The sequence below is a fragment of the Plutella xylostella genome, chromosome 5, assembly GCF_932276165.1.
Source record: "Plutella xylostella chromosome 5, ilPluXylo3.1, whole genome shotgun sequence".
Lineage (NCBI taxonomy): Eukaryota > Metazoa > Arthropoda > Insecta > Lepidoptera > Plutellidae > Plutella > Plutella xylostella.
The window spans coordinates 2,170,237-2,182,715 of record NC_063985.1 but is presented as its reverse complement, the minus strand read 5'-3'; the positions used below and the strand labels follow the sequence as shown (position 1 = coordinate 2,182,715).

General features: G+C 40.1%; 1 protein-coding gene across 4 annotated transcripts in view; it reads right to left on the bottom strand.

Annotated features, from left to right (window-relative positions):
• Window positions 1-197: 197 nt before the first annotated feature.
• LOC105383930 (arrestin red cell) overlaps window positions 198-12,479 on the bottom strand; it is a 75,605-nt gene continuing 63,323 nt past the window's right edge. The window contains exons 8-13 of one of the 4 annotated variants that reach the window (XM_048633343.1): window positions 6,950-7,243; window positions 5,932-6,012; window positions 4,943-5,086; window positions 4,154-4,255; window positions 3,728-3,847; window positions 198-2,335 (exon numbers count right to left, since the gene is read on the bottom strand). In XM_048633343.1, the coding sequence (XP_048489300.1) occupies window positions 2,248-2,335; window positions 3,728-3,847; window positions 4,154-4,255; window positions 4,943-5,086; window positions 5,932-6,012; window positions 6,950-7,243 (829 nt within the window). In that variant the 3' untranslated portion in view covers window positions 198-2,247. The remainder of the gene's footprint in view (window positions 2,336-3,727; window positions 3,848-4,153; window positions 4,256-4,942; window positions 5,087-5,931; window positions 6,013-6,949; window positions 7,244-12,479) is intronic. The other 3 variants (XM_048633344.1, XM_048633345.1, XM_048633346.1) reach the window with 3 other exon arrangements.

Here is a 12,479-nt window from a genome sequence, read left to right as displayed (position 1 = left end):
AGAGAACACAACTCGCAATTTTAAATAACTTTACTTGTGAAAATAACCTAACCTACCCCGGCCGGGAATCGAACCATTGCCATGCACCTATAATGCCTACCGAGTACTTTACTACACCTATAAGGTGTGATCTACTTATGTATGTTTATGTGAGGTGTGGCTTCATATTTTAGTTATTATGATTGAAACACGATGAATTGGTTATATTATTTATTTACTGAAAAAGTGTACATCAAAAAGTTTTCGATGTAAAATTAAAAAAGAACGTGTGTTTTGAATTTATTGCAGGACAGAGTAGCTAGGTCTGAGCCAGTCATAAAGGCGCATCTACAATACCGCTCATATACAGCTTACGAGCCAAATAAAAGGTTTATAATAGCTATAAAATGTAAAAATCTTTTATTGTAGCTCCGTCGTAAACGCACCCTTATGACCATAGTGCAATCACAAGTCATTTGATAAGTTTCGTCACTAAATAGTACTGCCAAGAGGGAGACAGGGATAGGAGCCGTCCGTGCAACATTACAACAAGGAACGAAATATTGTTAGCCTCTCGGGCCTTCATTGTAAATACACTCTCTAATTGTACTTATTTCATTGCGCGCCCGACGCGGCAACGGTACCGTATGGCTGCAAATCTGACCCGTCTTTCATTTGTTCTTACATTCAAGTATACAAATAGTATAATTTCATTTAATACTTATTCACAATACATAAATAATACATTTCACTATACCAACAGGAAATTAACAGCTACCTAAATTAAAAATGTAATTAAAGAAAGAAATAAACATCACCGGCCGACATCCCTTATCATAGGGTACGTTAGATTTAATAAAAATACAGCATTATGTCTCAAGTAAAAGTTATACAATATAAAATGATATAAATTTGTGCATTATAGTAAAGCTTAGAATACAAATAGACATGCGACAGTGCAGTCGCTTGCAGAGAAACAGATGAAAGGGTTGGACGCGATCAGAACATTATGTAGCAAATATTATTATACATTACTTTGAAGTATGCCTGTCTACTCTGATACAAGTGGTCGATTCTCACTGTTTCCCTACAAGCGGCTGCAAACAACGAATATACATAATATTATGTAACACAGTACATTAGACACAGAACAGACATCATAAGACAACGCGCCGACGGACTTTCCACGGGTAGGTACTCGATGCAAAACTTACTTTTAGCACCGTCAATACCAAAAACTCTATGAATGAAATTCCCTTGTGATGAATTTGGTTTTGACAGGAGTAAATGTAAATTGTATGCCTTCAGATCAGCCAAATTATTTCACCAGAAATGTAGACGGTTATCTTTGTACTAACATGTGCAATGATCTTGGCAACACGGCGAAACAGTTGAATTACGAATTAACTATCGCTTTATAATAGAACCGCTGCTGTGTAGCCCTGGATAAGGCATCACTTGTATTGCCATTGCAACTATTGCGGTGTGGGTTGCATTAGGTTGTGAATCTGTCTTTGACTAAGGAAACAGGATGAATACGGCACTTACGATAAGCAGACAAACTGACACTTTCATGACAATGTATGAGACGACTGTGAAACAAGTCAGTTTGGATCCTTACTCGCTACAAATCCTACACATCAGTGACGTCGTCATATTTTTTTATCTATATTATTCATCCCAATATATCGTACGCGTTTGCTTTTTGAAAGATATGTGAAGCCGTCTGCGTAACTCATCTTTCGAAGTTAAATCGTAACAAATGTTAAACTTCTTTATGCATCAATATAGTTTTATCTAAAAATGTATTTCCATTAAATTCTGTTCGAAGGCCACGGCAACGGGCGGCGGCCCGCTCGCTCTATGTATAATTTAACATCTATGTAACACCAATTAGTGATTATATTCCATTGACACCTAACATCACGAAATGAACGTACACTGAAATGAAACACTTTACCCTACTAAATGCATGTTTAAAAACATTGTACTATAAACGTTAAATATCGGCCAAATTTTCTTGATTAGTAAAGAACCTATTAGAAAGTATATAAATTGTACTATTATTTGATCATAGGACGATTATAAAATAAACTTTCACATACAATATACACATCGAATACAATACTTATAAAAGTTTTGTTATAATAACACTATTGAATGGTTGATCAAATCCTTGCGCTAGCAATATACACTGTACACGACTGTAGGGGGCGCCACTGGGCGCGGGCGGCGCGAGTCTAGTCCTTATTGCGAGGGTGTTAGGGCTCAGTTGTCCGCGTCAGCACCCTTTAGTCGCAGCCGCGCGAAGTCTTCGAATATGATGTCGTCGTCGTTATCTTGTCCGTTCTCCTCTCTGAAAGCATAAAAGAAGTAGAATTAGTATCATAGCTCAGAGTGTCATAAAATAATGGCTATTGATAGCTCAATGCTTTATTTTATTGGTCGTATAACATCATGATTTATGAGCCTTACGCATATTATATTCTTTAAAAATATACTTTAGTACCTACTTAATAACACATTATCCTAACTAATATTATAAATGCGAAAGTAACTGTGTCTGTCTGTCTGTCTGTCTGTCTGTCTGTCTGTCTGTCTGTTACTCTTTCACGCCAAAACTACTGAACGGATTTGAATGAATTTTGGTATACATACGGTCTAGACCCTGGGAAAGAACATAGGCTACTTTTTATCCCGGAATTCCCACGGGAAAACTTTTTAAGGCGAAGCGAAGCGCGCGGGAACAGCTAGTCTTTTATATTTTATACCATAGTGACGACCGAATGGCGTAGTGGTTAGTGACCCTGACTACTGAGCCGATGGTCCCGGGTTCGATTCCCGGCTGGGGCAGATATTTGTTTAAACACAGATATTTGTTCTCGGGTCTTGGATGTGCCCGTAAAATGGCAATAGGCCCGCCCCCTATTACATTGGGACTAACATAACACTCTGGCGAAAAGTTGGTGCAGCAATGCACCTCTGCCTACCCCGCAAGGGAGTACTACATTAGTACAAGGCGTGAGTGCGTGTTACAAGTTACAATTTTATACCAATGGCATCGGCATAAAATATAGTTTTATTTTAATTGCTACCACCTAAAACTAGGAAGTGTAGTGTAGGATGCCCTCTGGTCCTCTGGACTATAGACAGATAAGATAGCCGCGTAATACTTCAATGAAAAAATCCAAGAACAGAGTGCAGCGCCCCTTGGGAGAAGCCTATGTTTTGCTGTGGAAGCTTACGGGGTTTGCTGCTGATGATGGTGTTTGTGTAACTCACTGCACGTCCAGGTTGAAGCAGACCAAACAAAATGTCGGACTTAAAACCAAGCATTTTAAATGGCAGCGCCTAGCGTGACGAAGCTTGCCGGAAACATTCAGCGCTTATCGGCGCGCGTTCATATATTTATTTTCCTGCGCGGGTTACCATCGCTCTCAAGCGCCAGTAAGGGCTTATAAGTTTCCGTCTTTCTTTCTGTGTACGGCCTATGTATACTCACTGCACGTCCGAGGTCGTGGTCGGCGTCGGCGGGCGGCGGGTCCTCAGTGGGGTTACCATCATCGGACCATCCGACTGTGAATGTGTGGGTGATGGCACGGTAGGTGATATAGAACTCACTGCACGTCCAGGTTGATGAGGTCGTGGTCGGCGTCGACGGGCGGCGGCGGTCACCAGTGGGGTTACCACCATCGGACTGTGAATGTGTGGGTGATGGCACGATAGCTGATAAGAGAGAGTAACTCACTGCACGTCCAAGTTGATGAGGTCGTGGTCGGCGTCGGCGGGCGGCGGGTCGGCGCGCGGCGGCGTCTCCTCCTCCGGCTTCGGGTGCATCAGGATGAATGGAAGCTCTGCACTCAGCTCGCTGTCAAACCATCAAAATGATAGCTTAAATAAAGAAATCCGGCTCGAAGGACCAAGAAAGGGATTGGTAGCTTTAGTTGTTTGGATTGCTGGTAGAAAAGCAATGTTTTAACTTGTAGGTAACATTCAATATCGTGATGTACAATTTGACTGCTGTAATAGTGACATCTATTGATATTATTTAACTGAGCACATACCATCGAACATAATGTCGGAAATTGCATTAAAAAGGTCAAGTTCATATCGGACTCGAATCAGAATGAGAGTAATTCCATAACTATTTAGTAATCAGTGATTATATGCTTACCCGCCGAGCGGTCCGAGACACAGCTTGACCTTGACCTTGTACTGCACGATGATGCCGAGGTTCTCCCGCTGCGTCTGGTCCGCGACCCTGAAGCGAGCGTCACTGAGGAGGTAGAAATTATCTATGGTTTTCAAAGCACATGGGAATAGTCAACAAAGGTATGACTTCCCGCTGTAAGATGGACATGGACAATGATTATCGCAAAAAATAACACAAAAACTATCATCGAAATAAATGGGACTTTTAAAATTAAAGTATAGCAAAAGAAATACACTAGTTTTCACCCTTTATGAGCTCTTAAAAGCAGGGGTTACAAGTCAATCAAACCACTGCCTGAACCTTAATTTTCTCATTGTCATCATCATCATCATCCTATAACAGTCCACTGCTGGACGTAGGCCTCTCCCAAGGCACACCGTTCTTTTTGTGCCGATGACAAATACAAGAGGCAGGCTAGGGTTTCCACCGTGGTGAAAGGATTAGCCACTCATATTAGCACTAGTTGCTGACTGCCTAGGGTTCACCGGACGGTAGCATGTCAGCAGAAAGGGGATGACTCAGCAAACTTAGTTTTTTACCAAATTTCAATGTGATCAGTAGGCCTATCTCAAGTTCTATCAACTCAAGTCGCTAGGGTAAGTTGACAGCAATTTGTATGACATGTTGATCAGCGCCCCTTTCGGTAACGTTAGAAACTAATAAAACGCATACAAATTTCAGTGACTTTATCTATCGAATTCGTATCGACTTAAGTCGAAGACACTCGTGATCGAGATACTGGATACTCACAGGGTGCTCGAGGCCAGGTTGGTGTCCTCGTGTTTCAACTGGCCATCCAGCGCGAGCCCCCACTTGTCCTTGTTGTTGGCCAGCAGGGGGGTCAGCGTGAACACCTTGCTGAGAGTGAAGCCGGGCCCGACGGGACAGCCTTCCCTGTGGGGGTAGGATGATGTGTAGTGTGGTACGAAACTTTGTAAGTGGTACGTATGTATTTTAAGGCTGCGTTCTCAGGAGGCAAACGGTTCGCTCGTGACTAGGCGCGCGTAACGCAGTAATTTTCATTCTTAGAGTCGCGGTACCCATTCAGTGGAAGACAGTTTTCCAACTGGGAAAGCAGCCTAATACGGTTCAATCTCTAGATCAGACAAAACTTATTTTTTTGTTTTAACTAAAATTAACGTAGACTAGATTTTTAGAAATGTTAATACCTATGATACTTTCTATGCCGGATTTTATCTAGAAGTGTATGTAATGCGTGTTTGATATTACAATCGAATATATTTGTAATTATCACACTCTAAACTATTTAAAAGAAAAAGTTATGTCTATGGTTGGTTAGTTATAAGTTATACAATTAACGCAATAAGGAAAGCATTAATATTATCAATGAACATTTACAGGGTTTTGCAAAAGTGGCATTTAAGAATGAGCTCCTTAGTCCTTTCGGTTAACTCTACAATTTTTGCATTACCCTGTAAATATAAAACGTATGGGAGGGAGTTACGAAAGCTTATATAACAATACATAAATAAAGCACATTCCAAAGGAGATCAGACAGAAATAAAGGGGAACGATCTCAGCAACAATAACAACGACACTATAAAATCTATATTAAGTACCTTATATTTTCGCTGGAACAGCCGAAAGAAATGGTGCGCACAAAAAGTGTTTTCCATCTACAAACTAAACGTATCGTTGCAAAAGTTGCTGAGTCATTCTGTATTTCATCCTTCAAGGCGGCCATGCAGTTCGCGAAACAAATAAAAACACTTACTTACAGGGACTGTATCGGAATGTCTTTCTTACTGAACAGACCGGTAAAAGGGAATTGAAATTTCCTCGCCTTCATTTTTGGTTCCCTGGATTATATTAGAAATTTTCGTCAAATATTTTTTCAGCTGACACGTGTTTTCGGATTATTCATTCGAGCGTGAAACGAGATAATCCGGTGTACATGTTAAAATGAGTTGTTGATCTTTTGAATGGACACTGTCCAACGGTTTCATTGAGTTTGGACAATGGCGGGTGGAGCGTGGGTTGATCCCGGCTCCGTCGGTACAATACAATGTTTTGTTGCGAAATTTTTATAAAATTTACATTTCATGATAAAAATATATTCTTAGTAAAGTGCAAATAAGCTATCGCGTGCCAGAGAAAATAAGTTGCTAGACATTTATGGGTATGTATAAAATATTTTGGCTTTGAAACACAAAATATTGTATACTCCATACTAACACCGATATAATACAAAAAAGGGTTAGCCTCAATGGAATCAATATAAGTTCGAACATAAGAGTTAAAGTTGGTTTAGATTCAGTGGTATCTTCTGAATCCAGTGCAGTGGTAGACGACAATATTTATTCCATCGAACTCATCCATAAAATATACAAAGACACAAAAGTGAAGCGAGAATAATTTGACACAATCGTATAGTACTATAAATTACGGCTAAGTATGTATTGTGATTCGGGTGCTGCATTACATGCAAGAACAGTGATTTTTAAACATTTCGTCGAAGATAACCTGTCACACAAATGATACATAATAAAATTCCAACACCGATCTGAAACTGTCAAACTATTCGCGCTAGCTTATACTTTACACCCAATATTATCCGATCCAAACGTTATAAGGATAATACCTTTTGGAATGGAACGGCACGGCCATAGGAAAATGATAAGTCATTATATGTATGTAGTTTCTAGTATGAAAACGTCTGACCTCTATGTTCTACAGCAAAGTCGCCCAAACCAAAAAGATACTACCCTAATATCATTCATCACAAGCAACACTTACTCGCTCTCTGCCTCCGCCACGGTACACTTATACTGCGCCGTCGAAAACAGGCAGATGTCAGCAAACTGACGGACAGACACTTTGATCCTCTTCACAGTTCTGTTGGAGTTATTCGCGATATGCACGTTGACGGCTATATTCTCCCCGTGGTGGTATAACTCCTTGTCCAGGGTCGCTTCTAGGTACATCTTGTTGGGGGACATCATGAACTCTTTGTACACTTCGATGGAGGGCTGCTCGCCTTGCTTGCTCGGCGCGTACATTATCTTCCTGATCGCGAGCCGGACCGAATTCCTGAGAGAAACAAAAGTAAAATAAATGTAATTTTTTATTGTGACACATATTTCTTTGGTTGTTGCTTGCTAGCCTCAACAAGCTACCTCCAAGAAGAAGAGATAATATCCTAGATCTATCAAACTATTCTGGATATAATCCAGTATTGATATATCCCCAGAAATTGCGCATTTTTATCTGTACTAAACATTGACGGCTTATTGTTGGACTTTATTATATGAAGAGACACTTTCTTAGTATTACCCATAACTTTTTAGTGACCTATCATAATATCTAGTCGTTTCATGAATCATGATCGTCTCACGCTCGTCAATATACCAACGTTGACGATTGGTTCGGGTTTGGACACGGGTGTCCACAGGAAACACATATATTAGACATACTCATAGCATTCATTGTCCGATGCATGGTACCTAGTACATGCATTTGTTATTTGCCTTTTACCTATGTAAATCTACATACACGTGCACTAACCGTGCATAGCAATATAAACAACGTTTGTTCTTGCTGGTTGGGGGTTCTGGCTTCTGGCCGAGTTCCGACACGCAAAGCGCACGCATTGCCCTCTTACCTCTCTAAAGCTCCCTCTAAAATCCTGCCTTTAGGTATATACCTACCGTTTGTGCGGCTTGTCGTCCTGCGTGTCGCCCACGAAGGCCTTGAGCTCATAATCCACACCACACGGCTTTCCGGTGTCGCCGGGCGCCGGCTGCAGCGTCACCGACGCGGGGCAGTGCGGCGGCAGCGAGCAGTAGAACCCGCCACGGGGGTGTCCCACGCTCTATATACCACAGTAGACTCACCGTTTGTGCGGCGGCAGCGAGCAGTAGAACCCACCATGGAGGTGTCCCACGATCTATACACACAGTAGACTCACCGTTGCATACCAATACAGGGTGTTGCAAAAAGGGTATATCAAGCCGAAACCAGCATGTGCAGCATGTTATATCTAAGCCCGGGAAAGAAGTCAGAATCTCAAAATACGTTACCGTTTTTGAGTAATTAACGTCCAAAGTTTTACTCGAAAACCGGGTACCAACAACCCTATCGTGACACAGTGACCTACATATCAACGAGTGTCAACGACCTTATAAAATCACGTACCTATGGAAACCGATCCGTTCATTTTTAAATATTTTATTCTTTAAGCCCGCGCTACACTCGCGCCGCGAAAGCGTAAAGAATAGAATAGAATAGAATAGAATAATATTTATTTCAGACAAAAGTCCATAGTTGTGTTAGTAACAATTTGGCTTATTATCTAGGTTAGTTACATTATTAAATTAAAAAGAATAACATTATTACATTATTAAATTATGTAAAATGCGAGTTCACGCCGGTATTTATTTTTACTTGTCTCTAATATTACGTAAATAATAGACAGTGAAAAAAAAGACTTAGTAAAACTATTTTTTCTGTTTATTTAATTGGATTATGAAATCCGACGAAATAAAAATGCCGGAAACGGGAACGGGTCTTCGACTTACTGGTTACTGGCAACATCGTAGTTTATTTTCTCTATTGGCAACAAGGCAACAATATGGCAACGGGTGGAAAAATTGCTTTCTGCTTTTTTATGTTTACTAAATAATATTACTAGTAACTAATTTGGAAGTTCATAGGAATAATTATAATCGAGATTCAGTGCGGATTTAAACTTTAGCATAATTAAACCGAAACACTTGGAACTTACACAAGTCTGACCGATTTAACCTTTTTCTCGTTGTTCAAGTGTTTTGTTGTTTTTCGTGTTAAGTATTACTTCAAAACAGTTAGTATTGTGAAAGTGGAATGTGATTAATGTGATTATTTGAGGCTGCGGTGGTTCATCAGATGTCTGTGAAGAGTTGAAGATGTAGTGTTGTGTTTGTTGTGGAAAAGGATTGTTGTGAAAATGGATTGAACTTTGGAATTAACTAGGTATGTTTTTCTTTGATTGTATCCCAAGAATGTTCTTGTTGCAATGTTTCAAAACTAGGGAGGTATAACGTACAAATTCCAAACATACTCTTGTGTTTCTAATCAGTAATATTTCTAATTTGCGGCCTCCGATTTATCATATGTTTTAAGGTTATGTTTTTGTTTACAATAAACACGTCAGCTTTTGACGTAATGATATTAGAACGTAGGGTTGCCAAAAACGATACAGACTAAAATATGGATTAAATTTTGTATGGGACGATAAAAATGTCGTGCGCCCGATTCCAACATCGAAAACGTTATCTCCGGGATAAGTTGTGTGGACCCTTTTCGGCTTAATAGACGCATTTTTCCTGAAATAAAAATGACATATTATGTATCTAGCCTATCTGAAACCTAGTTAAACATTGTGAGATATGGCGTTTCGACTTTCTCCGTGTTCGGCATCATAAGGGTCACAGTGACAGTTAAATAAAGTCCATTTTCTCTCCACCTTTAATTTGCAAGGTGCGGGTGCCTATATAAATAGAGTGAGTCGCCCGCGCGCCTCAGTTGTAATATCACCATGCAGAAATGACTAGGTTTCAGATAGGCTAGATACATAATATGTCATTTTTATTTCAGGAAAAATGCGTCTATTATGTAGTCTGAGCCTATCTGAAACCTAGTTAAACATTGTGAGATGTGTTTATTATCGCATGGTGGAGAGAAAACCAACTGTGACCCATAAGCTACTGATGAGTATATCAGTAGATAAATATTTGAATCTATAAATTTATAATGCATAGATTTCTAGGTAATAGATATACTAAAAAGAAGGGTATAAGTATACATAAGACTTAAGTACTTCCTTATTATTCCTGACTTGTCAGAAAGTTATGGAAGGTATGTACCTATACATATAGGTAGGTATTTATACATATGGATACACACAGTGCCTCTTCGAAAGCAATACTTATAAGTAATTATTGATCAAAATCTTGTTATTGTCAAGACAATATTTTTAACATACACTAGCCGAATGGATGGAACCAGTGAAATACTTTGCAACAATATTTAAAAGCTGTAAAAAGTAGAATATCGATCCAGGCCGCTGGGGCTCAGGTCAGCACATGCTGACTAGGGTATGTAATTCTGGACTGACCTCAGAAATGCAGCAGCCGACCCTGGAGCCTCGTGGACCTGCTCAGTCAGCCCCGTACGACGACACGGCCTGCAACACCTGGCGCGGCATCTAGTCCTTGGAACGAGGAGTGGTGCTTGAAGGGAAGATAATTTTACTAAATATCTCAGCCTCATCAGCTACTGGAAAAGATTAGATGAAGGCTGTGACACTGGCGGATAACTAAGTATTCAGTTTTTCAAAACATGATGCAGGTCACTATATTCATATTCTAGATTGACAAGTAACACACAGTCTAATTTTGTATTCTAACTAACTCGGCGGTTAACGAGTTCCTGTGCAGTCCTACTAGGAAGGAAAGTTATTTTATAAGCCTTTGCACCGATTTTGTGGGCTACTATCATTCTGTATCATCATGTGTGAATATTATGAGCTCTGGCAGCATTCCTTGGTAGATGACATCAATTAATAAAGATTGATTAACACAACAATAACAATTGTAATAGTTGATAAATGAAACCCGGCTAACATGTCTTAGCTGGGTAAGTAAATGATCAGTCATGCCACCAGGATAAGTAAAATGTTCAGTACTTCATATGAAAAACATTAACAAGGTCACCTTTAGGTATGTTCGTCAACACTAAGGGCAGGTCTCGGCCAAAACCTTAAGGCTTCGCCTTGTTGCAACTTCAAAGGTACGTAGGTAGGTACCTACTTACATTGTTGTAGGTTCGATTTTGAAACCATTAAGTCAACCTAGATAAAACAAAATAAAATAGCTCGATTAAATAAAGATGGTACGTAAAGATGTTAGTTGTACCTGATCAGACCTGATGCAACGACAGCCAACATAGACTCTCTAATCTGTGGAAGTAACAATCATGATGGCGGGAACATGGACAGTTGGATGAGCCACCTCGAGCCTGACTTATCAATCAGAACTGACAGTTCGCCAACAGCAGATAGCTTGCGTGCGGCTATCTATAGGTAAACTTAGGTAGTTAGCTATACCCAAGAAAAAGTCCTTGGACATCGATATGACAGTGGAACGGCGAATAACTGTGACACTCTTTAAAACAAAAAGGCTTGTTGTTGTCCAGCTAAGGAAGGTTATCTACTTCAGCGACCTGGTATTGCATTCTGAAAGAACTGCGAAGAGTTAATATTATGACTAATAATTATTACTTATTTAGAAATTTTTCAGCAAACTCTAATAAATCAAGCAGCTACCATGTCACCGCTGCCCGGTTATAACTCTGTACTAGCTTAGTAGATATATATACCAGTTTTAGCCTTCAGCTAGAGGCCAGAGAGCTCCTAAATGAGATGCGAGTACGAGCATGACACAAGTAATTTTTTACTTGGTAACTAGTTACGTAACTAACTGAAAGATCCATAAAACAGTTGAGGATTACTCAAAATGGAATTGTGAAAACGGCACGTCTGCATCTTAACCAGTCAGTCTGAGTAGTTTCAGCAGATACAGTGTTGAAAAATAGTTATGAAACGTTTGCGCCAGAATCGAATTAAAAATACATTTTCATTAGAGAAGCCGTTTAGGCATGAATAGGTACTTCCACCCTTTGGATTGTGCTCCAAATGATGACCTTCGAAATTCATAGAAATTTAATGACGACTGCCATTGTTTATTATCTAGCCCCGTACATTGAGTAGGGCTGCGGCTACACGCTGATGTGATACACAGTACACAGTAGGTATATGCATGTTCCCAGAATAGTGGAAGTTATAATTTTACCAAAAGGTAGTCGTCTCGTGCAAGAGCACCGTTACTCGATTTATTCGATACACAACTAGTAGACAGCTGCTGCGTAGGAGGTTCACGCATTTTTCAACAAAGAGCCCGGATACACACTCACAATCCACTGGGACATAAGGAAGACAGCTAATATGGTGCCACTCAGAAACCGCGATGACACTCCGATCATGATCACCCGACAGTAGGATCATAATAAATTCGGTAACTTGTGAAGCGGTATGGTATAGCAACAGCGACTTTCACGAAATCAGGAATTAGCTCAGTGCTTTTAGGTTGAACACTCGCCGGTGGGATTCACTTTGCTCACAGCCGAGAAAAGAAAAGACTCAAAGCTGGAATCTGCCGATGTGTCATGACACTTAAGATAGTGTCTGGGGGGTCACTTTATATGACGAAAAACGAACTTTCAGTGCACT